Here is a 27,645-nt window from a genome sequence, read left to right on the forward strand (position 1 = left end):
TTTTTATATATCATTATTTTTCAAAGAAGAAAACACTTTTCACAATATGTTGTAATTATGCTTTCAAGTTAATGAGGTTCATTATGACAATTGCATCGTATGATGTTGAAATTCCCTTTGCATGCCTTTAAAGGAAAACTCCACAGCTTAACTCAAAAATGTGTATTTTTCATTATATCTTTCTTTTCTCAGTCATTTTAATGCATTAAAATAACTCTAGGTTCTTCTTAAAAGATTTTAATGTGTTTTCCACAATGTGGCTGTCATGAGACCTGACATATTAATGAGATCATGTTTTAGTGTTTTCTTTTCTCCTTCCCAGAATCCATTTCAAGCCTTTTTGTATTGGTCATGCTAAACATATGGAAGTGATGATGTTTTCCTATCCCACTGAAATACAATATCAGCTATACCGCCCCAGTTCTTTACATAATTCTGGACATAGCCTAAAATAATGGGGGACAAAGGCACAAAAATATGGACATATTTAAAATACTGCTCTTATAAACTTAGAAGGTTGCTAGAATCATATGATCTATGTTAGCATGTATTTTCTGAATAATATAAAGCATGAAACTTAAATGTACGTCATAATTTAGTGACTTCAATACTAAATTATTTGCTAGAAAAACATACATTTTATGAAAAACAGACTAAAAATATGAAGCACAAATCTGGACATTCTGTGAAAATCTGAAAAACTGAGAGTTATGATAGCAGCAGTGTGGAACACGAGTATCTTAAACATCTTCTGTAGCAGGTGTGCTGGTATTTTATCCCTGAATTATGATCATAAACATTCCTCTCAGAGCCATTTATAAGCTATTCAGAGTTATTTTACAACTCAAGCCAAAGAAAATATAAAGCTTCCAGGCTTTTGTAAAGATTGTCATCTCTAGTCTTATGCTATGAACACTGGCACACCCTGTCCAAGCTCTTCCTGAGGTGTCAGAGCTAGCATTGCAACCCAAGAACTGTTAACACTTTACAGATCTTGTTCTGCAGGTCACCAGTTTCTGCAACAGGAGAAATATTTATTTTGTTATACTGAATGTTGGGGAAATGTACAGATTCCCCCATTATTGTTTTTTTTTGTTTGTCCAGGTTTTTTTGTGCTAAGGTGTGAAGTGAGAACTGAATTTGTATTCCCTCATTATTGGCTTTGTTTGTCCAGGTTTTTTTGTGCTGAGGTTGAGAGCTATCTAAATGATAGCCATTAAGTTTCAGTCTTCCTATTTTTCAAACTGCTGATTTAGCATAGTGGTATGTTGAACTGACTGTAGTGTATATGGTTCTGAGTATAAGACATGCATGGTGGTAACACAGCATTTTATTCTAGCAACTTTCCAAAATTATACAAGCAATGTTTAAAATGTGTCCCTGGTTTTTGGGCTTTTGCCCCCCCCCCCCCCAATAAATGTTGGCTTTTTCCAGATTTCTTGTGCTGCAAAGTTCAGAGATACAGCTGAGTGTCAAGTACATTTTACAAGGAGCTGAGAGCTGCATGGGAACTATAGTTTAGTGCTGCTTATGCTGAGTCTGCTTGTACTGTTAATAGCACAACAGGTAGTGTGCTTGCTTTTGATGCAGAAGGCTGTGGGTTCTTCTCCCACAGAAGGTAGATGCATTGCTGATACTGTACTGTGTTGTAAAGGGGGTGGATGCTGTAGTCCTTTTTGGCGAAGATATCTAGTAGTAACTATGAACCTGTTATCAGTTTGCCAACCATTCTCTATTGCAATATTACTAGCATATCATTTTTTTAATGCAACATAGGCAATTTATTCCTCATGGGCAACAGGCACTTTATTTGTAGATGAAACCATGAAATATAAAGTTGTTTGCTAGCAGCAGCCTCTTCATTAGTTACAGATTTCTTTAAAGTGGAATTATGTAGATGCCTTTTACTAGTTCAGAGATTGTGCATATTTACTGATACTGGTAGACTGTAGCAGTTTGAGTAGACTTTTATGATGGAAATGTTCTGAATTGGGCTGTTTTGTCATTATTGGTGCATGCATTTTGTTTCATTGTTTACTGGAAAATGTTCAAAACAATAAATTTAAAACACTCTCTAACAACTATACTGATTTGTACAAGGAACATAATTTAATACAATCAGGAAGGTGTATCAAAGTGCACGTGCATGTTTCATGTGCAAGGGGCTTATAATTTGAAAACAGCCCAAAGTTCATCTTTATCTGCCACTTGCAAAATGTATTTTTTTTTAATGTGAGTTTCAATGCTGTTTCAATGAATGTGAATTTCAAGGGCAGAGAAGTTTTAATGCTAAGTCTAGTTTCATTGTGAGACTGCATTGCTTTGTTTAGCAGATATTTATTGGTGTTCAAGCTGTAAAATGCAAAATAAAACTTTTCTGGCAAATCATTTAGGAATGAAGTCACTAAATAATAACCGACGTTAAGTTGCAGACGTCATAATCTTCAGAAAAATGCATGCTAAAGCAAGACCTGTTATTCTATTAACTGTCTTATGTTTATACAAGATAAATTTTTAGTACTGTTTGCATGTTCCCCCAATATATTTGGCCTTGTCCAGATTTCCTGCATTAAGAGGTTGAGAGGTATGTGCAAATAAATCGCTTTATAGAATTAGGAATATCCAAACCTCTCAACTGTCCCCAATTTTGGCTCAAAATGTTGCTCTCCCCCTAATAATCCCTCCGCAAAATAGCAATTTTGGAAGAAAACGTGGAGGGTTTACAATTATAAATAACTGTAATGATCAGAGTTATACATTACTTTTATTTCAGAAATGCATGTAGATTCTCTAATTTTGTCAGGTGCTCAAGTTAACAGTCCTCATATTAAAATGGTGTCCCTTCTTTGACAGGTTCCCAGCTGTATTGTCTGGCAATTTTATATTTTTGCATTACATTTTTGGTCCGTTTTTCATAAAACTGTGGTTTTCTGGCAAATTAGTGACAAATCGTTAAAGACTGAAGTTAGAAAATAATGGCAGACATTTGAGTTTCAGATTTCATACCTTTCAGAAAATCCGCACTAATGCAAGACCTACTACTATTCTATTATCTTTCTAAGTTTATAAGAGCAATATTTAAAAAAAAATGTCCTTATTTTTGGGCCTTTGCCTCATTTTTATTTATGGGTTTGTTGCTCTAAGAGGTTGAGAGGTGTGTGTGCGTGTGTGTGTGTGTGTGTGTGTGTGTGTGTGTGTGTGTGTGTGTGTGTGTGTGTGTGGTAGGTAGGTAGCATACCTGTCAACTGTCCAAATTTTGCAGAATGTCCAGATTTATGCCCCATATTTTTTGTCTGTTCCTCATACATTTTGTGATTTTCTAGAAAATCATTGAAGGCTGAAGTTGCTAAATAATGATAGACATTTGAGTTTCAGACTTCATGTCCTTTAGAAAAATTCATACTAGCACAAATCCTCTTATTTTAGCAACTTTCTCATACTAGCACAAATCCTGTTCTAGTAACTTTCTAAGTTCACGAGAGCATTATTTGATATCTGTCCCTGTTTATTTTAGGCTTTGTCCATATTTCTTGGACTAAGAGGTAGGTAGGGGTGTGTGTGTGAATGAAGCATCCTAGTTAGGGGTAGCACGTAGTTAGTAATTTACTCAAGCTCAAAACCTGTACCTTAGTTACAGAAAACAAAAGCTTGAATCCTCTACCCCAACTACCTTGCTGCATTTTTCAAAGAACTGACTTTCAGGTTCATTTTCAAGTCAAGGAACCGAGTTTGAGTGAATCTATATTGTATTACTGAAGAAGCATTACAGCGAATGCCTCTTCATCAACCCTAAAAGAGCGAACCGTGAATTACGAGAATGGCCGTAGCTTGGCTGGGGGGGGTAGCAGTTTGAGAGCTGTGAGTACAAATTTGAAAATCCTAGCTACACCCCTGATCGGAAACCATCCACATGCAACTAACAGCAGGCAAAACTGCCTTTCAGTTTGTAGCCTACTACAGAACACCCTCCCTATTACAGGATCCTCACTTGGCATTCCTAAGAACACTGGATAATATGAAGGTCTCTCCAAACACTATGTTACTGGGTGACTTCAACTACCCAAACATTGACTGGGAAAACTACTCAAGCCCAAACACCCTCGCTCAATGGTTCCTTGAATTTATAAACTCTAACGCAATGGAACAACTGGTCACCAGTCCCACAAGAGGGAACAACATATTGAACCTGGTCATCACCAACATGGGGACTCTATGTTCCACACCAGAGGTAAGATCAGACCATAAACAAATTTCCCTGGGCATCCATATCCCGTCCATACCCCCAGCCAAGGAAATCACTGTAAAGAATTTCTCCAAAGCCAACTTTGTACTTCTCAAGACTGAGGTGGAATCCTTCAAAGCCCCTGGGCCAGAGGATAATACAGCCCAATCCGCAGAATCCTTTACAAATGCATTCTATGAGCTCCTGCAGGAATGCATGGATCATGCTATCCCAAATAAAACCAAGACTCACTCCTCCAAAAATAGGAGACCGGTCTGGTGGACCCTGGCCATAAATAAGCTATACAACAGAAGGCGGGAGCTACTACATGACAGAGCAAAATCCCAAAAAGGGAAGGCATCTCTGATCAGTATTAGCAAGAAACTTCGATCCCTCATAAAATCATAAAAGGCCAGTTTCGAAAGAAAAATTGCCCTAGACACTAAAGATAATCACAAGGCCTTCTTTAGTTATGTCAGAAACATGGGAGGAAACTCCCAGATATGCTCTGAATTGTTGCATAACAGTACAAAATATACCAAACCTACAGACATAGCCAACATCCTGGCAGACAGATTCAGTGCAAACTCCCCCCCCCCCTTCCCCCCCAAAGGAGCAGATGCCTATCCCAACTGAATGTACCCTCCCTGACATCACAGATGCACAGGTGAAAGCTGCCCTCTCCAAAGCAAAAAACACAGCATCTATGGGACCGGACGGTGTCCCAGGCTGTGTCTTACACAAGCTCCAAGAAGAACTGAACCCTCACATTAAGTCACTGTTCAAACTTAGCCTTACTACAGGATATGTACCCAAAGAATGGCGTACAGCTACAGTGGTCCCACTCCACAAAGGTGGTGCCACAACGGACCCCGGAAACTATCGCCCCATAAGCCTGACTAGTCTGGTCTGTAAAGCTATGGAGCGTATTATCATGGAACTCATAAACAAAGACATTGGGAGCCTCCTGACACTGGACCCTACCCAATTTGGCTTTGTTAAGGGCAGATCCTGCCTCTTAAACCTAGTTGATTTCTTTGAAACAGTTACCAAAGCCATAGATGAGGGCAAGGTAGTCCACACAGCCTACCTGGACCTCGCAATAGCCTTCGACACAATACCCCACTCGGGCATCATAAATAAGCTTACCAGCTTAAATATCAACCCCTATATCACAAGATGGGTTGCAAACTGGCTCAGAGATAGAACCCACATGGTCAGAATCACAGGTGCCATGTCTGAATCCAAACAAGTTACAAGTGGCATCCCACAGGGCTCAGTTCTGGGACGTCTCTTGTTCGGTATACACTACTCTGAGGTTCAGGCTAACACAGGGGTATTATGGCTGACAAAGTTCACAGATGACTGAAACTGGGGGTCATAATCGAATCTCCAGCTGACACAAGCATCCTCCAAAAGGGTCTCACAGAGACGGATGCTTGGTGCCAGAACCACGGCCTCAAGCTAAATGCTAAAAAGTGCATAGTCATCCCCTTTGGGAAAAACAAGGTGCCCACAAATTACCACATAGGTGGTAATCCATTAAGTACGGAAGAAGTAATTAGAGATTTTGGGACCAATGTAGATAGTAATCTCTCCTTTGATAATCACGTTGCCAAAGTGGTTAGAAAGACCTTCTATATAGCCCACCTTATCACGAAAGGGTTCGCATCTAGATCAAGAGAGGTCATTGTGCCCCTCTACTTGTCACTCATCAGGCCCATAATTGAATACAATGCCCCTTTTGGGATGTACCTTACCCAACACCTGCAGCAACTGGAGAGACCCCAAAAGTACCTCACCAAGAGGATCATGGGCTACAAACAGATGTCCTATGCAGCTCGACTAAAGAAACTCCAGCTCTACTCAGTTGCTTAATGCCTACTCAGAGGCGATCTATGCCTGACTTACAAAGCCATGTCAAACCCAGAATTAATGGACATGCTCCACCTCAAAAAATCCAAGTCCCTTAGAGCTACACGCTCCAGGGACCTAAACCTCAGCACAAAAATAAATAGGACATGCTGGAGGGACAGATTCATTTCCCAGAGGCTCCTCTCACTCTGGAATAGAATCCCAATTCATGTTAGACATAGCCCTGACCCTCTTCAAGCGAAATTTGGATGCGTGGATGGGAAATCGCAAATTAACCCCTGGGATCTCTCCTGTGTCCCTGCTAGACAGAGACACAGGAAACTAATCTTAAAAGGGTACCTTCTGTGACCTACTTTACAGAGGCACAGTAGGCTAATCTAATATGGAGGCAGAAACCAAATACACTCTGGCTAGGCTTATAAATGCCCTGGGGCAGATAGCCGAGTATCTACCTATGAACCTAAGACACCCTAAACAACCCGTAACACTAATTTAGCATCTAAATTTTGTTTCAGATAAGCTGACCTTACCTTCTTTTGAGACAAACATGTCACATAACTTGAAATACTTGCTTCTGAAGTCTGTTTCTGGTTGCTGCCACTTTAACAAGGATTTCAGAACTGAAGACTATAAAGTATAAAGAACTATACACAATTTTGAAAAAGGAGAGGGTATCTTTTTTATTCCAGAAGTGGTCTCTGAATTTTTGGAACATATCTACTTGCTTTCTGTCTTTATTCTTACACAGAAAAACAAATGTAAAATAATTACACGTAACAGATGTGCACTGGTGGTTTCACTGATACTTTCAAAAGGATTAAACCACTGAGACAGTGTCATCATCATCATCAAAATAGAGTCAAATAGTAACTAAACAGACCCTGTTCATCTGGCTTATTTAACATTCCCTTTGAAAAATGCAATAAAGCTTTGACTATGTAGGTTAGAGATTACTTCTCCAAGTCAGCAGATACCACTATAAGCATTTTTAAAAACATATCTGTCCAAAGCATTACTACTTGGATACCCATTCACATGTTTGCCAAGCATTTCTTACAGGTAGAGCAAGACCTAGTTTAATTGTCCAGCAGGACATGCTATAAATTATGTAGTCATTCCTGGAGGCTCACTGTATGGCATGCACTCCCATTCACATTTTCTCTTTTTGTCCCCCTGTCTGTCAGCCACCCAGCCCCTGTCTGCCAATCTGCCATTCCTTCCCATGCAAGGATCAACCAGAAGGGGCATTCATTTAAACAGGCATCTGATGTTACATCTTTATTGTCACATGCACACGACTAAGCACCAAGAAATGGAATGTAATGGAATGGCCATGGAAATGCAGAATAGCCTATCACTTTTTCAAGGGGCATTCACTTCAAGCAGACTTGTCCCCCTCCCTCAAACTGTGAGTAGTAGGTTCACCAGTTTTAATAAGGGAAATTGTACCAACTCTGTTAGTCTAATAGTATGTGCAGAACTGCACACCACCTTCAGGTGAGGTGAATGGAACACACCCCATTCACTCCTTTCCCTTCCAGGCTGGCTCCTCCTACACCACAGCTACTAACTGAACCCATCTCCTGGGCTGCAATCAGGGCTCCATCCCTTTAAACCATATACTTCCATTCATTTCATGAATTCCAACAAAACTGATCCATAAAGTGAACATGTTTCTGTTGTATGACTATCCTTTCCACCACAATGAATGCTAGAAACACTCTGGTACTCTTAAGACACTAATAATTATCTAAGTAAACCATATTTCTGGGAACCATTCAGACTCTGTCTATCTACACCTAGAGCAATGCAAAGACTTTGTACAAAGTAATGTGTTTCTGTAGGTATTTGCTGTGATCTAATAATATCAATAGTATTTGTTAATCAGGTAGGCCAACTGGAGATGATTACTTTTCAGGGGTAACCAGGGAGCAATAGCTGGATAAGTGACTTGCTCAAGATCATCCTACAGGCAAACATGGGCTTAGGGAATGAAACCCTGTATGACAGGAACTTTAGCTCTCAGCCTTAAACTCTGCACCAGCTGCTCATCTTCTGTTGCATAGGGCAGTGATACACATCTCATTTTAAGCAAGGCAGACACTGGCTGCTAACTTGCAAGCAGACTCAGATGCATTTGTACTTTTTTAAGACAAGGTGTATCACCAGTTAATTAATCCATGATCACAAACCTAAATACAAAAGATGATTTTGGTTGCACTTATTAAAGAAAATCATGAAATCCATTGATATGACTTTTTTATATCATAAATCAGATATACAGTCATCTCAAAAAGATCTGAGTAAGCTAGAATTATTCTCAGTCTTTTTTTTTTTCAATTAGCATCTTTCCAGCTTTTAGGGTTCCTTCTGATTGAAAAAGCACAGTTATGAAGCATAACTGTATGTAAATCCTAACATGAAATGTTATCTGAAACTGTTTTCACATTTATTATAGGTTTCAAAAATGTCAGCAATAATGGAAATTAATATAAATGATTGAACAAAGGCTGGGAAGACACAACTTGATGATGACGGCATGGTTATCTAACAAATACATTATCATGAATGCATACTATTTTCACATCTTCCCAGAATTCATTTTCACCTTTTACTAATGTGATGTAAAAATATTATGTTGGAGTTCTGCAACACAGCTGTAGCTTTGGCATTTGAAAGAAAAAAGGCACTTTAAACTTCTATTCTTCTTGGGTGTAACTCATTTTAGATATATATATATATATATATATATATATATATATATATATATATATATATATATAAAATAAAACACTTGCCCAAGGGAAATGTTTTTATAGAGCAGTATATAAAAGTAAAATTAAGTTAAGAAACGATGTAGACAGTTAAAGAAAAAAAATAAGTCACAACTAAACTTTTTTGTTTGTTTTATATTTGATTACTTTAAATACTTTTTAGAATAAGAACACTATAGGCCCAATAATGGGAGGTTATGGTAATTCAGTTAGTAAACATCTGAGCTTTACTTATAAGGTGAACAGTTAATGTATTCTTGCAAGTAATGAGAGTTATATACAAGATTAATACAGCTGTGACATTGTAAGGGAACCTGATGCTGATGATATATAAAATAAATTCAAAATAAATTACTGTTAACAAATGTATCACACCAGATGGTTTACATGTAAGTCTTGGTAGCATATGCCAGAAGCAGTTGCTAAAGCAGCTGAGTTATTTTTAAAATATCCTGCTAATGAATCAGGAAATAATTGACAATTTGAGAGCATCTCACATTGCTGATATTTATTTAAATGAAATAAAAGTGTGAAGTAGAATGGATTATGGCCTGTATGTATTCACTTACCTACCAAGAGTGCAGTTTATTGAAATGAATAAAACTAAGCCTAAGTAATCAACAGGAGCATATTTAAGATTTCTGGGCTTCCCAAATATATCCCCTATTCTAATATTCTAATATCACTGATTTGTAACACTCCATCACAGACAGAGAGAAAAAAATACTCCTGAAACTAAGAGGATTAAGCAAAAAAAAAAAAAGTTTTGAAAAGTTTATGCGTGTGTGTGTGTGTAGGTTTACTTTCAAAAGTATGAAACTTATATTACCATTATTCTGATGGTCAAGTGTACAGGGCAAAAGTTTAAAATTCTGAGTGGAGTTTTTGTCACCTGTGAAACATGGAGACATAGCTTGCCTTTATGTTTTTGGGTGTTGATGCTTTTGAGCATCGCACTATGGTGGGGATAGGGGAAATTTAGTCTTTTCCTCACTGTAGTGCAATCTTGGAGTTAAAATATTTACTTAGCAGGTGTAGGGGGCTTGTCACCCAGCAAAATGTTTGTAGGACATCTTTAGGCACCCGTGTAAGTTGGGTAATGTTGATAATGTCGAATTTAACATACCAACATTACTGCGTTTGTTGTTATGTATATATATATATATATATATATATATATATATATATATATATATATATATAGACACAAATACACCATGTTCCCCATACTTATCCCTAAGTTTATGTGCCATTAAGGCACAAATGTTTAGATTACGTCCTAGTGGCTAATGTTCTTTCCCCATCCCCATACTGCTGTTGGTGCCATTGTAATACAATTATAATTTCCTAGTTGCTAGTCTTTCATCCCAAACCCTTATCCCTTTACTGCTGTTGTTGCCAATACGGAACAATTTTTATAGCCCAGTAGATAGTGTTTCCACCTACCCTCTGATCCCAGTACTGCAGTTTGTGCCATTAAAGGATGTGTTGTATCACTGGTTACTAGGGGTACTTCCACTCCCTGTTCCCAGTAATGCCTGTGCTGGTATACACATACAAGATATTTTCTGAATTGCTTGGCATGTAAACGCCTTCCTGGAGGTAGTTTTGGGAGAGAGGATATGGCTCATTAGCATGTGCCTCTCCCCTGCACTGGCTCATTAACTTTTACAGCAGGTTGTGGAGTGAGCTTTAGATGGTGCTGCACACTTTCATGCTAAAGCACCGACAGCACCCTGTTAGGCCTGTTTGTGAATTCCAAATGGTTACAGCAACATGTATACAAAGTGTCGATGTTGCAGAACCTTTATGAATCCCTCCCCCCAGGTTTGTAGGACATCAGAATCATAGCCACTCCATAAATTACTCTCAGTAAGTGATGGGGCCTACTGTGCTTTAGAATGATATCTTCACTTCCTTTATAGTTTGACTGCCACTGTCGCACCTGTTCAGCCATCAGACCTTCTGGAAGAACATTTTTAGTTCCCGGAAGCCACCAAGATGAAAGTGAATAGCACAACTAACAACCTTTGTCTAAGCTGCTTGTAGACTGCATTATTACTATTATATTTTTCAACAGAAAGCTAATAAGTCATTGTCCAATGCAATTACAGGACTTTCCACTAGGTGCATGCTGCACTATTGTCAGTGCACACACTGAATCATTGCCATAGTCCAGACCCAGGAGAAGCATGCCTTTCAGAACAACTGTGGTTCAGAGCACCTTGTCCTGAAGCCCTCCTTTTTTTCTAGTGGGGGTCGGCTCTGTTAACCCTTTTCATGACATTAGGAGTTTTGCCTTGGATTCTGCCCAAGTGTTTTATTCACTTTAGAGCGACACCTCAAACATACTACAACAGCTGAGTTTTGGCTAAGTCATTTTCTTTGAGTACATTATTTCTGTACACCAACCCGTCTGACTCTGAACAATTCCTGCTTCTAACTAGAAATGAATCATGAGTATCTGCAAGTAACCAACACAACTATAAATTTATAGAAATGTACTTTTGGTGTGCTTTTATTACAGGTAGAATATGGGTATGACTAGTAATCAAAAACACAGACCAGTGAGATATGTGTCCTTTTTCTAGAACATGCAGAGAATAAACCCAAGACCAAGGTTTAAGTCCTAATCTTGCCAATGTTCACTTAGAAAGAGATGCTATGTTAATAAAGACATGTAAGAAGAAATAAAAAAGTTACAGTCTCCTGCCAGGTAAACACTCCTATTCAAAAAGCAAATATAAAAATCCAACAGGTGTAGAAAGGAGCGACGCTGATCTCTTTGGTACAAAAACCAAAAACTGTGTTGTAACAGAGTATTCAAATCCCAAACAAAAGTAGTAATCCAATAATTTCCAAGCAAGTGAACCACAACCACTGGTGACTTAAAATCTTTATTCCATCAGATAAGCGCTTTTGCTGCTAAGAGCTTCTTCAGATCTATTGAATGGTACACAAGTTAAAATTCCCCAGTATATATATGGGTGTGACAATAGAAACAAATAACACAATTAGAAGGGAAATGTTAAAAATCTCATATACTAGACAATACTAAAAATATAGGTATATGAGTGTAAGTACTTATATCTAACATTCAAAGATGAATGAAAAATGAATAAATAATATAATACACATATGTATAAAAAGACAAATGGATCAAAAAATGTAAAAAGTTGAGTATGCTAAAATTTTAACTTGTGTACCATTCAATAGATCTGAAGAAGCTCTTAGCAGCGAAAGCGCTTATCTGATGGAATAAAGATTTTAAGTCACCAGTGGTTGTGGTTCACTTGCTTGGACATTACTGGATTACTACTTTTGTTTGGGATTTGAATACTCTGTTACAACACAGTTTTTGGTTTTTGTACCAAAGAGATCAGCGTCGCTCCTTTCTACACCTGTTGGATTAATAAAGATATGTGTTTATAGTAAAGAATAAATGAATCGTATCATGCATTTATGTAGACAAAACTGTTATTTAGAGGTACAGCTTATCTTACTTAGGTTTAATGTATGAGAAAGCTATGTGTGCAATATCATTAGAACTTCTTTCTTAAATTGTTAAAATTACATTGCATTTTATAAATTCAAATCTCATTCCAGTTCTGTAGCCCATGATCTGTTTTTACAAATTTAGACTGATTTTTCCATGAATCATAATATATGTTATTTGTTATTTTGCAAGAGATTCTGATAGCCATGTATATTATCTTACCTTATCTTATTATTGCTGCAACTGCAGACTATAAAAAAATATGTAAATGTAAACAAAAAGCAATGTTTGAAAAGTAAAGCCAGAGCATGTGTGAGTGTGTGTGTGTGTGTGTGTGTGTGTGTGTGTGTGTGTGTGTGTGTGTGTGTGTGTGTGTGTGTGTGTGTGCGTGTGTGTGCGTGTGCGCGTGCGTGTGCGTGTGCGTGTGTGTGCGTGTGTGTGTGAGTGTGTGTGTGTGTGTGTGTGTGTGTGTGTTGATGGAGAACTTAAATAAAGGTTATGAAGTGGATGTTTCACACCGACTGACACACTGTGATCCCAAAATGGTATGGGCAGTACAGTATGACCATACGGACTTGCAGTCCCATCATTACTCATGCAGTATCTCTGACTACCACTAGTATTAGTGTTATATTACAGTAAATGTAGTGCCAAGGGAAGGCAGCAATCATAAGTAACACTGATGTCTTCTGCTTTATTTTCAGCCTGGAAGCTGCAAGTATTGGATTCATCATCATCATAGACAGACGTAAAGACAAATGGAGCACAGTAAAATCATCACTGACTCGAATAGCTGTAAGTTACTACTATGTGTATTGTTGCAAATGTATGAAACAGCTGTACATCATGATGTCTCATTATATGCACACAGAGAAATACTGTATTAAGTACAAGAGAAACTCACCATCTCAGTATGAGTAAGAGGTTATTACATAAATAGGTTTTCACTGTTTTACACATTAAATAAAGGCTCATCAGAGTTCACAGACTTAGGTGCCTGCATACATACAATCATTCACAAGTATATATTCATATATGGTTCATAGGTTGATACTAGGCTATCTGCCCTAGGGCATTTATAAGCCTAGCTAGAGTATGTTTGGCCTACGCCACCCTTTTAGATTAGTTGACTGTGCCTCTGTATAGTAGGTCACAGAAGGTAGCCCTTTTAAGGTTTGTTTACTGTACCTCTGTCAAGCAGCGACACAGAAGAGATCCCAGGGGTAAACTTATGATCTCCCATCCACTCGTCAAGATTTCTCTTGAAGAGGGTCAGTGAGGGGCTCTGCCTGACATGGATTGGGATTTTGTTCCAGAGTGAGGGGAGCCTCTGGGATATAAATCTGTCCCTCCAGCATGTCCTATTTATTTCTGTGCTGGGGTTCAAGTCCCTGGAGCGTGTAGCTCTAAGGGATTTAGATTTCCTGAGGTGAAGCATGTCCATTAATTCTGGGTTGGACATGGCTTTATGCATCAGACACAGATCGCCTCTGAGTAGGCGGTACGCAACTGAGTAGAGCTGGAGTTTCTTTAGCCGAACTGCATAGGGCATCTGTTTGAGCCCCTTGATCCTCTTGGTGAGATACTTTTGGGGTCTTTTCAGTTGCTGAAGGTGTCGGGTAAGGTACATCCCAAACGGGGCAATGTACTCAATTATGGGCCTGATAAGTGAGGGAGTAGAGGGGCACAATGACCTTTCTTGATGTAGATGTGAACCCTTTCATGATAAGGTGGGCTATATAGAAGGTCTTTCTAACCACTTTGGCAACGTAATTGTCAAAGGAGAGATTGCTATTTACTTGGGTCTCCAGTTCCCTAATTACTTCTTCCATACTTAATGGATTACCGCCTATGTGGTAATTTGTGGGCACTTTGTTTTTTCCAAAGGGGATGACTATGCACTTTTTGGCATTTAGCTTTAGGCCATGGTTCTGGCACCAGTTATCCATCTCTGTGAGACCTTTTTGGAGGATGCTTGTGTCAGTCGGAGAGTCGATTATAGCACCCAGTTTGCAGTCATCTGCGAACTTGGTCAGCCATAGTCCACCCGTGTTAGCCTGTACCTCAGAGAAATATATACTGAACAAGAGAGGTCCCAGGACTGAGCCTTGTGGGACACCACTTGTAACTGGTTTAGAGTCTGACATGGTACCTGCTAGTCTGACCATGTGGGTTCTATCTCTGAGCCAGTTTGCAACCCATCTTGTGACATAGGGGTTGATATTTAAGCTGGTGAGCTTATTTATGATGCCCGAGTGGGGTATTGTGTCAAAGGCCTTTGCAAGGTCCAGGTAGGCTGTGTGGACTACCTTCCCTTCATCTATGGCTTTGGTAACTGTTTCAAAGAAGTTGACCAGGTTCAAGAGGCAAGATCTGCCCTTAACGAAGCCAAATTGGGTAGGATCCAGTGTCTGGAGGTTCCCAATGTCTTTGTTTATGATTTCCATGATGATACATTCCATAGCTTTGCAGACCAGGCTTGTCAGGCTTATAGGGCGATAGTTTCCAGGGTCTGTTGTGGCACCACCTTTGTGGAGTAGGACCACTGTTGCTGTACGCCATTCCTTGGGAACATATCTTGTAGTAAGGCTGAGATTGAACAGTGACTTTATATGAGGGTTTAGTTCTTCTTGGAGCTCATGTAAGACGCAGCCCAGGACACTGTCTGGTCCCATTGATGCTGTGTTTTTAGCTTTGGAGAGGGCAGCTCTCACCTGTGCATCTGTGATCTCAGGAAGGCTACACTCTGTTGGGATAGACATTTGCTCTTTTGGGGGGTAAGTGGGTGAAAAGTTTGCACTGAACCTTTCTGCCAGGATGTTGGCAATGTCTGTGGGTTCAGTGAAATGTTTGTCATTTTGAACTAACTCAGAGCATATCTGGGAGTTGCCTCCCAGGTTTCTGACATAACTAAAGAAGGCCTTGTGATTATCTTTAGTGTCTTGTGCAATTTTTCTTTCAAAGCTGGCCTTAGAAGATTTTATGAGGGATCGTAGTTTCTTGCTAGTACTGATCAGTGACGCCTTCCCTTTTTGGGATTTTGCTCTGTCATGTAGTAGCTTTCTCCTTCTGTTGTATAGCTTATTTATGGCCGGGGTCCACCAGACAGGTCTCCTGCTTTTGGAGGAGTGAGGCTTGGTTTTATTTGGGATAGCATGCTCCATGCATTCCTGTAGGTGTCCATAGAATGCTTTTGTAAAAGATTCTGCATTTTGGGCTGTATTGTCCACTGGCCTGGGGGCTTTGAAGGATTCCACCTCAATTTTGAGAAGTGTGAAGTTTGCTTTTGAGAAGTTCTTCACCGTGGTTTCCTTGGCTAGGGGTGGGGATGGAATATGGATGTCCAGTGAGATTTGTTTATGGTCTGATCTTACCAATGAGGGGTATACCTCTGGTGTGGAACATAGAGACCCCATGTTGGTGATGACCAGATCCAGTATGTTTTCCCCTCTTGTGGGAGTGGTGACCATTTGTTCCATAGCATTTGAGTTTATAAATTCTAGGAACCGTTGGGCGAGGGTGTTTGGGCTTGAGTAGTTTTCCCAATCGATGTTTGGGTAGTTGAAGTCACCCAATATAATAGTGTTTGGAAAGACCGTCATATTCTCCAGTGTTCTCAGGAAAGCCGAGTGAGGTTCCTGTGTTTGGGAGGGTGGTCTGTAGCAGGCTACAAACTGAAAGGCAGTTTTGCCCACTGTTAGTTGCACATGGATGGTCTCCAAAGCTTCGTGCAGTGCCACTAGCCTGGAGGTGTGGGTATCTTTGATAAATATGGATACTCCCCTCCTTTTGTGGTTCGGTCCGAGTTTTGGGGCCAGAAAGCATGGTATGAAGTATAGCCTGGTAGTGCTGGGGTGCTCTCGGGAGCCTTGAACCAGGTTTCTGTTCCTGCACAGATATCAATATTCTCCATAATGAGGAGAGTCTCGAGTGCGCGCATCTTGAGGTTTAGACTTCTGCCATGAGCAGCATTACCCTTAGTTTTATTTTCTTTGTGTTGTCTATGGGGGGTGGGTTTGTCTTTTGAGCCTTGCCTAAAAAAGGCACTATGGGGGAGGCAAGAGCCTTAGCCAGTATTCGAAAACCCAGGGGTGACAGGTGCAAGCCGTCCCTAGCGAAGCAATGTGGCTTGTTGAGCATGTCATCCCAGGCTGACAGACACTGGATCCCCTTTGAATAACACCAATACTTTAGCCAATTGTTAAAATTGATCATTTTGTCTTTATACTGTGGCATCATTCTTGGTGAGGGTAAGATGCTACTCAAGGTGAGGGTCATACCGGCCTGGGCTACATGATCAAAGAGCTCCTGTACGTCTTTTTTCATGTAGTCCAGGGAGGTATGTTTCAGGTCATTCACACCAGCATGGACAATGATGGGGTCATACTTGTACCTGCTTTGGAGTGACCCAAGTGCTTGTGTTATGTGGCGGATCCTGGCACCCGACAGGCAGCTTACAGTGACCTTCTCCTTGTTCAGCCTGGTGAGTGGGACGTCAGTGTGTCTGACAATAGAGTCACCTATTACAAGTGTATTAAATGTGTTGTTTAGCCTTAACGGCTGTGACTGTTTGGCACACTGACTTTGTGAGCTATGTGCTATGTGGATATTATTTCATGGTAGGTGTTGCTTGGATGTCTGCTTTGGCGGCCTCTGCTGCTTAGGCAGATTTTTATTTATAGCCTCCGAGTATGTTTTTGTGTGTTTATGTGTTTGGTTTGCTGATGTGATAGGTCTATGTGACACTGGATTTGTGGTGTGTGTGGTTACCTTCTCCTCCTGACAGGCTGTGCCATTACTGGGTTGAGAGAGCTTAGCCTCCAGTTTGGCTATATAGTTGCATCTCTCACATATATTTGAGCTTGTTGGGAGGAGGAGAGGGTGGTCTGTATACATAAGGTAGTTGTAACATTGCCTCAAGATTCCCAGATTCACCAGCTGGAATAGAGAGTAAACTCGAAACTGACCTTTGGGCATGCCTGAATAATATAGGGAGCTACTTATTGACTGATCAGAAAGAACCAATAAGGAGCAAGTGCTTAGAAGGAGTATAAGAGGATGTAGTGCTTTAGTTTGTGTTTACCTATGAGATTACCTATGCGAGCAAGTGCAGGGCTTTAGAATGAAAATAGAGTGCTTAATTTGAGATTTAGAGCAGTTCTAAGGGAAAAAGTGAAGAGCAGACTTTGTGGAGCCGGGAATACTTTAAACTTGTTATGGTATGATATAAAAAGCTTCATACCACCCACAATTGCAAGTGTATGCAAATGCCCTGTACAAACACGTAAGTAACTCCATAAACTCTGCCGTATCTGACTGGATCAAGACCAGGCCTTCCAGTAAAAACAAGCCCCTGTGGTGGACTGCAAGTATAAACAGATTATATAACAAGAGGAAGAAACTGTTGTATGCCTGAATAATATAGGGAGCTACTTATTGATTGATCAGAAAGAACCAATAAGGAGAAAGTGCTTAGAAGGAGTATAAGAGGATGTAGTTCTTTAGTTTGTGTTTACCTATGAGATTACCTATACGAGCAAGTGCAGGGCTTTAGAATGAGAACAGAGTGCTTAATTTGAGATTTACAGCAGTTCTAAGGGAAAAAGTGAAGAGCAGACTTTATGGAGCCGGGAATACTTTAAACTTGTTATGGTATGATATAAAAAGCTTCATACCACCCACAATTGCAGACATCAGTGATCACTGTGCAGAAGTGTATGCAAATGCCCTGTACAAACACGTAAGTAACTCCATAAACTCTGCCGTACCTGACTGGATCAAGACCAGGTCTTCCAGTAAAAACAAGCCTCTGTGGAGGACTGCAAGTATAAACAGATTATATAACAAGGGGAAGAAACTGTTGTCCAAAAGCAAGAGAGATATCACTCTGCAGAGGAAGAGTTCCCTCCTAAGCCTAAACAAGAAAATCAGAAGTTTTGTAAAGTCTTCTAAAGCAAATTACAAAACTAAAATCACACCCCTAACCAACGATAATCTGAAGTCTAAAAGGGAATGCCCAGCTATGTGCAGAACTGGTTGTAGATAGGATCACTCATGCTACACTGGAAGATATCCCAACCTGCTAGCTAACAGATTCAGTGCAAATTTCACTGTCTTATCCACACCTACTATATCCCAAAGCATGCCTGAAACCAGTCGTCTGCCTAGTATCTCTGGAGAATGGATCATCTCTGCATTCACCAAAGCCAAAAACACAGCCTCAACTGACTTTGTGAACTACAGACCCCATGAGTCTAACCAGCCTCATCTGCAAGGCCATGGAAAGAATTATCATGGTCCTTATCAACAAGAACTTAGGTGACCTCCAAATGCTGAACTTAACCGAGTTTGGCTTTGTTAAGGGTAGATCATGATTATTAAACCTGGTAGTCTTCTTTGAGAATGTCACCAAAGCCATGGACAAAGGTAAGACAGTGCACAGAGCCTGTCTCGACTTTGCCAAGGCTTTTAACACAATCCCCCACTCTGGCATCATTGAGAAGCTCTCCCAGCTGGGCATTAACCCTTGTATTACTAGATGGGTAGCCAACTGGCTCACCAACAGAACACACTCTGTCGGAATTGGTGACTCTGCTTTGACCAGTACACCCATCACCAGTGGGGCATCTATTTTTCAGAATGTCCGGACCAAAGTAATTGGCCTCTGACTCACCAAGTTCACTGATGATTGCAAACTGGGAGCAATCATTGAGTCCCCAATGATGTTAGCATATAACAAGAAGGGTAAGACAAATGAATGATTGGTGCCAAATGGTCTAAAACTAAATGTAAAAATATGTATTATTATTATTCCCTTTGACAAAATGGAGTGCCCTACAAATTACAATATTGACAACACCCTTCTGAGTTCCAACCCACTGATATGAGACTTGGGAATACAGGTTGACAGCAATCTCATCTTTGACCACCAAGTTTCCACAGTGGTAAGGAAAGCTTTCTACATAGCTCACCTTATAAGCAGGGGCATAGCATCCAGGTCAAGGGATGTTAAAACTCCACTGTACTCAACCCTCATCAAACCACTAGTAGAGTACAATGCACCCTTTTGAATGTACCTCACCAGACAACTGCAGCAGCTGGAAAGACCTCAGAAGTTTTTCACTAAGAAAATACAGGGATTCAAAACTATGATCTACGTGGACAGGCTGAAAGCCCTGCCACTTTGCTTTGTATCTTACAGGCTGTTGAGAGGCGAATTGTACCTGATCTATAGGGCAATCTCCGACCCTGCTCTAATGGAAATGCTGCACAACTGAAAGTCAAATGGCACAAGAGTCACTTGTTCTAGGTATTTCAACCTAGCCTGTGACATTAACAGAACATGCTGAAGAGACAGATATGTCTTTCAGAGACTGCTGCGTCTCTGGAATAGACTTCATATTCATGTAAAACAGAGCTCCTCAATGACTCTGTTCAAATGCAATCTAGATAATTGGATGGGAAACCACAAATTTGATCCTGGGGGACACCCATGTCCTTCAAGGATGGGGGTAGCTGTTGCTGATAACAGACCCACTCTGTTCATAAATTTGTTCTTTGAGCTACCCAAAAAGAACAAATGTGGATACTTGGGATTAACATGGCTAGGCTTGTAAAGGTTCTATGGTCACTAGCCTAGTAACCTCCTATGAACCTATACACACACACAAGCATGCACACACATATACAAAACAAAGTTATGTCTCCTAACTTAATGGAACTCTGCAACCCAGATAGATGTTTGCTATATGGCAAAACCAGCTTCATACTGAAATGTTAACAATCCAAATCCCAAGTGCTGACTGTTGAAAAATAATAGTAGGAAAATGCAAGAGAAAAGCTGATCTGTGACATTGCACTTCTTGTCTAAACTTTTTTTTTCAAGGGGGTGGGGGGAGTCCCCCATACCCAATGAGAAGAAAAGGGAATATTCCATTCAATGGCCATCTCAGACTTAGTATATGTAAATCTGTTTTTTAGGCCATTTAGCCTACATGTTTCTGGACACACTTTAGCAGGTCCCAGCATTTCAAATGGTTACTGCCAAAACCACCCTTTTAGACACACAGAGTATAGCAGCACTAGGACAGATTTGCTACAGTGATTACTTTTACTTAGCATACACATTTTGGAAAATGGTGAAAATATTAAGCAATGGGCACCTAGTCAGGTAACCCTGCCTTGTTCTATTTATAATATCATTTGGAAGTTTTAGTCATCCTACTCTTTACACCATTGCAACCACCATTTCAATTTGTTATAGTCAAGCAGGCCTCGGCTGAGGGAGATCCTTGGAGCCTTCCCCTCATCATTCAGGGGTTACTGCAATTATAATGAAGTACAAATGTCATTTCGTGTACATAAAGTAGTGTGTCAGGGATTGTTCACTGTGATATGCAGACCCTAAAGGTAAGGAACTGTATGCGAAGTTGCATTTAGTGTCATATTGTGACCAGTATTCCAGTGGCAAGACAAACTACATTTTTAAGAAATAATTCTTTAAGTGCACAAATTACACGAAAAACATGTTTTAAAGTCCAATTGCAACAGGATACTTATTTGCTGATAATTATTTGCTGATGTTCTTTGTATAAAATAGTGAACTAAACACCAAAATCAGATACTACATGAGATTTGTGGATGACACGTTTTTCATTGTTGCTGGAAGTCCAGAAAACAGTGTTTAATTTCTTGAAGACCTTAACAAAGTCAGATAATTTTTAAAGTATCCTTCTGGTTAGGTTTGAAGGTTAACTTTTTAGATGTAACCTTAGAATGGATTGTCAATGACAAGAAGTTTGAAAGTTGTTTATACAGGAAAGAAACCTTTTCTAATGGTTACCTTCACTTTAATAGTAACCACTCCTACTTTATGAAGAAAAGCATCCCAAGAGGCCAGTATATTAGGGCATCCAGGATGATTACTAATGAACTGAGGTTTAAAAATGAGATTAAGTTTATCACTTCATTATTTTTAGAAAGGGGTTATAGTGGAAATTTACCAAAAGCTACTAATGAAATTATAGAAAAAGGGTGGGTTGTTTTCCAACCTATTTTAAATCAGTCTATTAGTCAACCTGTTCACAAGGAAAATGAAGAATGTTACATTGATAGGACTAATGTCCATTTTAGACATGTCTGTAGATGCAGATGCCATTGAGGAAACTATCAAAAACAACTGGAGAATTTTAGAGGGTAACCAAGACCTCATTAGGGCCAAGTTTGTTCACAAGAAAACTAATAGCTTAAAAGTTTTGTTACAGAAGGACAGCACTAAAGTCTGTTTACCAGAGACAGCAAGAAGTAAGGGTACTTACAAATGTAGTTTTTGTAATGCATGCAGACTTATTTCGGAAGGACCATATATTTTGTTAGATCATATAAATGAAACTATTACTGTTCCATGGAGGTTTACTTGCTAGTGAGTGGGGGTAGTTTATGTCAGTATGTGCTCAGGTTGCAATGCCCTTTATGTTGGCATGACAACTAGATGCCTTGAGAATAGAATTAATGAACACCAGTATTCCATCAAAACTAAAGATAAGAAAAAATGAATTGTATAAGCATTACATCATTTGTAAGAAATATAAAAAGTTCTTATTCTCTGTGTTAGAACTTGTCTCACAAGACTGAAAAGGAGGTGACTTAAAATGTAAAGTAGAGACAAGGGAAGCTGAATGGCACATAAAGTTAAGAGCAGACAAGTATCCAGGTCTAAATGAGCGTGTTAATATTAAGTGCTTCCTAAAGAACAGAAGGCTAAAGTTGTATAAATGAATGGTTTTGTACTTATTTTTGTACTTTTGCACTTTTTTGTTTCTATTGTGTACATATGTATTACTATTTATGAAGTTTATACAAGTTTGCCTAACTAGTTTAGTAGTTAAAGTGTTAACTAAAGAATCTTAATTGAATAATGAATTAGAGTTTTTCATTGTCAGGTCTTTATATAAAAAGTGCTTGAAATTTTTGGTTGAATAGTTTCTGATGAAGTCCTGGATGAAAACTATATTAAGCTTTTAATGCTAAATTCTGCTGTTGGTCTCCTGACTATGCTTTTTTTTCAGTTTTTTTTTTTTTTTCTAACTTTTCATGGTAGTAAGTAAAGTGAATTGTAAAATGAAGAATGCAAAGTATATAATAGAAGCAGGTGTACAGATTCCCGTTTTAACAACATATGAAGAAAATATTATAATAACTAAAACAGTTTATGGATGAGAAAGGCCATATTTTGTCTACTTGGATGTTTAAAAGAAATACTTATGCCATGAAATAAGTATAAAAGCAAAGGTTTGAGAGATAATGATAAGATAAGAGGATACAATTCGCAATTAAAGAAATTTCAGTGTTGGGAATACATTTTGGTTTAAAGAAGTAAATAGGACACAATGGGAAAAATATTAAAATAATTAAAGGAAGTATTTTTTAATGGAAAAAACATACAGGTTATCTTATAAGGAAAAAGTTAGTTTGATAAATTCAGACAATGTGAAAAATAGTGTATCTATCAAGTATGTTTATGATTTTAAGAATATACAATAAACAATTATTAGAAGTAATTTTTACATTTATTTGGGGTTCTACATTAAACCAAATGAATACATGTCAAACAGAACACCACACTGGCCCTCTTCCAGAGAAATCTTGATGAGTAGATGGGAAATAGAAAATTCATTCCAGGGATTACTCCAGTGGCTTTATGCGACAGAGGCACTGGAAACTAAGGTTGGGTGGCACGATGCCAGAGTAATCTTATGCGCTAGGCTTGTAAACGTTCCAGGGCCATTAGCCTAGTTTACATCTATGAACCTATGAACCTATGGTCCTTTAATAAAAAAAAAAATAAAAAAAAACGGCACCTACAAACAACATATTAAACAAGTAGAACAGAATAAAATTAGAACTACCCATACTTATAGTTGGGACTGCAGTTTTTCAACCCAGACTTGAACCTGAAAAGAAAAAATAGCTACTTCCATATTACTCTGAGTCAGCCACTGAGATTGCAAATATTGGTACATAATGGCAGCCAGATCTCTTCCAATTACCTTTCCTTATTCACCTCCTTTTAAAATGTGTTAGGCTAATCTGATATTTACTGCTGTTGTGTTGGCTATATGTGAATGGCTTCTGACATCTCAGCTGGCCAGTGCATAACCCCCCCCCCCACACACACACACACACACACGCACACAACTTCAGATACCTATACCTCTGTCCATACCAAATAATTCTACAACAAAAGAAACCAGTTGAAATTGCTTCTTCTCTTTTTTTTGCACTGCTACTAAATCTGAGGAATTTCTATTATTTGGCTTAAATGTAAAAGACCACTTTACTAATCAATCCTATGTATCCTAATTCTCTTTTAAATTGCATCTGATTATGTATATAGCTACCAGCCATCCTGATTCTATTTAATTTCTCCTTATTTATTCTGTCAGTCTTGTATGTTTAATAATTGGATCCATAACAACCATTTACTCATCTCAAAAGTACTTTTCCTTTGAGTCAAGATGTTCATAAAACAGTAAAGTCTAGCAATCTAAAACAGCAACAGTGCAACAAAATACATTAGTGTTTTGGTTTGATTTGAGGAGTTTATTTTTTTTATATATATGGTTTTGACAGTGTAGTTTGGTGAGCAAGGCTTTTTCTGTTGTCATTTATCTGTTTTGAAAATGCAGAGCCTCTAGTTGATTCCTTTTGTTGTAATGAGTTGATGATTGTAACTACATGACTTCTGTTCCACATCCGTGGTGATGCAAGCAGCATAAAAGTAACGATTGCTGTCAGAGCACAGGAGACGCATTTCTTACTACCGGAGACTGTCTGTTTGGTGTTCCACTGTATACCTATCGTAGACTATTTCTGTGATTTATAGATGACAGAGGTGCAGTTCATGCTTGAAAATGATGTCCTACATAGAATAAAAACTTGTGTCTGTCTTTTTAGCTGCGCCATAGTTTTAGTCTAAACAAGACCAAAGAGAAGACAACACAAATTAACAGGGTCTGCAAAGGGACTAAGATGGTGCTGATATTCCCATTTTTCTTCTCTGTCTACATCACTGCCAAATTCAAAATCAGTACTGTGCAATCAGTATATAAATATATTATTATATATAATATTATATATTATATTATATTTATATATACATATATAAAATATAAGATGCTTATAAACTTTACATGATGACATTACTTGCCATGCAATCTTTTGATATCACAGATCTGTAATAAGCTGCTATTTTTTGTATGAAAGCTCTAATATATATCATCTATAAACAACAAGTTATGTGGGCAGACTGTTTTGTGAATTATATTCTACAGATATTAAAGTCAGATTTAATATACAAGTTAAGAATCATCCTCATTTTTACTGACATGGTGGTAAATTTCTGCCCTGGCTTGTCCTGCAGGGAGCATTTCCAGGGAATCTTCAGCTGGTATTTGTGCTGCGGCCATCCCGCTTCATTCAGAGAGCCATTGCTGATATTGGTATTATGCTACACCGTGATGACTTTAAAATGAAGGTACCGGTAAGCATACACCTTCTTTATGTTTTGTTATTTGCAGTTTTGCTTTAAAACATAAGAATAAAAGTCTTTATCTCCTGAAATTTGTGTTAATCAGAGGTATGGTTTTAAGGGGTTTATATCACTTTGTCAAAAGTTCATTACTGCAAACCTTCGTTCATCGAACCAAATACATTAAATGTTCACTTCAGCAAATGTTTACTACAATGAATGACTTACCCAGGGAAAGGAACATGTTTCCCAGCATTCCAAGCATCACACAAAGCAAAGCACAGTATTTCAAACCCAGCCAGGTGGGGAGGTACTCCCCACCCTCCCTAACTATATATACCAACTTCAAAGTCGTATTACAGTGGGGAAAGGGCAAATTTTCAATGATGGCCAACTCATTCCTTTCCCTGGGTAAGTCATTCATTGAAGTAAGCATTCACTGTATTTGGTTCGATGAATGAAGGCTTGTGGTAATGAACCTTTGACAAAGTGATATAGACCTGGTTTTAAGAAGTCTTTGAAATAACTTGTAGTGATTTTCAGCTGAGCAGTTTTAGTAAATTAAAGTGATTTTATAATACCATAGAAATGGCCAGTACTACTTTGTTTCCTATTTAGGATCATTATTCACCACATGCCATATCTTACATTTATTTATTTATTTATTTGTACAGAGTGCTGTTTTTGTAATTCTGTGCAATTCTATCATGCTGCTTTATATGAGCTGCATATATGAAGCACTCCTTTGCTTAACTAGACTTATATTTATATTTATATGTTTATTTATATTTATATTTATATTTATATAGCTCTTTTTCATTCATAAAAGGATACTGCAGCCAAAGACTGCTGATTGTATCTTTACAGACTTATATATTCATGACTTATAAGTGGAGTGTGTAGATTATATCCACCCAGATAGACACTGCTTGTAGTTATGTTATAATATCCACGCCAGTCGATGGTTACCAATGGAACCTTCCACTGTGGAAACAGGAATTTTTGTTGAGTCCAAACAGAGTAAATACTGTTCAGGCAACCTGACTCAACAAAACTGCTTTACTCAAAAATTGCATTACCATGGATATATTCATTTCTTCTTTGTTGTGGTGACCTGAGAGATGATTGTTTTTGGGGGCATACAGAAATTTGAACCCTTTATGGGGGAAGTGGGAGGTTATAAAATATTTTTTATTGTTCATTTTTTGTTTGAGTCAAGTGCTATGTTATCATGAGTTGAGTGAAATGGCACTTACATTTTGTATTGCTCTTTTATAATGAGTTCTTCACTATCAATCAGGGTTGCCAGATTTCCAACCAGCCAGGTAGGGACGACAAAAAAAAAAGGTCTTTAACAGTAGCTCTGCACTAAACACGGAGCTTCTAGTGTTTAATGCATTGCAGTTCCGCATTCAACACAAGTAGCTCCATGTTTAGCAATTTTTGATTGGCCTGTATGCCAGGTATACGGGAGAATCAAAAAAAAAAAAACAAAGTGGAGGCTGGCCAGGATTTAAACTGGCAGGACAGGACTCGGGATCAGGCTGCTGATCTCGGGACAGTCCCGCTCAAATAGGGACGTCTGGCAACCCTGCTATCAATACATACTTAACAGATTCAAATTCCATATTTCTTGATTTGAAACACCTTCAGGCTTGGTCTAGTAAAGCAAATATTAAAGAGAGATGATGCCATAAGTCCATCAGCATTTAGCTTTAATGTCATGGCTAATAGCATCCATCCATCCATCTATCTATTCTGTAAACCAATTGTCCTGGTGAGGTTTATTGTGTTAGCAATTTGAACAGAGTAGGCTAGACTTTCTTATTACCAGCAACAGTCTCCAACTCATCTCATGGGATGCCCAGGCATTTCCAGATGAGATTTGGGATGAAAGAAAAAGAGTTGGGAGGTTGGTACAATGGTTAAGGTGTTTACCTTATAGACACAAGATGAAGTGTTTGATTCTCACATGGGTTGATTGGCTAAGCCTAAAATGGCTACACAAGAGCAGTGAACCTAGTAATAATTTATGAGGTACTATGAGAGATCCCTCTGAAACATCCTGAGTCTGAGTCAGGGTCTGTTTCCAATGAGCTATGTCTGGTATACCTCTAATGGGAGTTGAACAGGGTGCAACATCACAAAGTGCCCAGACCATCTGAGCTGACTCCTCTCAACAAGTAGGATTAGTGGCTGTACTCACAAACATTACAGAATGTGTATATATAAACACTAATAAACTTAATTTATTGACAGCCACATTGTAATTTCCTGTATCAAAGCAAATATTGATGGTATATTCCTTTCGAATGACATGGCACTGAGAAATAAAAACAAATTTGTTGTATTTTAGTTTGTATTTGAATTATCAGACTAATTACTTGTCATCTAACTCACCAAGCTGAGGTTAATAAATGAAAACAAACAAAGCAGATCACTTTCACAACTGCAAAAATGGAGTCATTTACTTTGTATGGCCTACTGTGACTATGACAGCCTATTAAAAAGCAGTATTCTAGTCTTTTAAATTTGTGATCTGAATTGAGCCCTTTGGGATCCACCTTGGATCCCGGGAACTACCGCCCCATCAGTCTGCCAAGCCTGATCTGCAAGGGCATGGAACGCATTATAATGGAACTTATAAACAAAGACATTGGCAACCTCCAGACACTGGACCCCACCCATTTTGGGTTTGTGAAGGGCCGATCCTGTCTCCTGAATCTGATTGACTTCTTCGAGTCGGTCT

General features: G+C 38.7%; 1 protein-coding gene across 4 annotated transcripts in view; it reads left to right on the forward strand.

Annotated features, from left to right (window-relative positions):
• LOC122801123 (guanine nucleotide exchange factor DBS-like) overlaps window positions 1-27,645 on the forward strand; it is a 3,406,519-nt gene that overhangs the window by 772,240 nt on the left and 2,606,634 nt on the right. For all 4 annotated transcript variants that reach the window (XM_044070650.1, XM_044070651.1, XM_044070652.1 and 1 more), the window contains exons 4-5: window positions 13,072-13,162; window positions 24,789-24,908. In XM_044070650.1, the coding sequence (XP_043926585.1) occupies window positions 13,072-13,162; window positions 24,789-24,908 (211 nt within the window). The remainder of the gene's footprint in view (window positions 1-13,071; window positions 13,163-24,788; window positions 24,909-27,645) is intronic.

The sequence above is a fragment of the Protopterus annectens genome, chromosome 4.part1 (genome assembly GCF_019279795.1).
Source record: "Protopterus annectens isolate FY-2018-M chromosome 4.part1, PAN1.0, whole genome shotgun sequence".
NCBI lineage: Eukaryota > Metazoa > Chordata > Ceratodontiformes > Protopteridae > Protopterus > Protopterus annectens.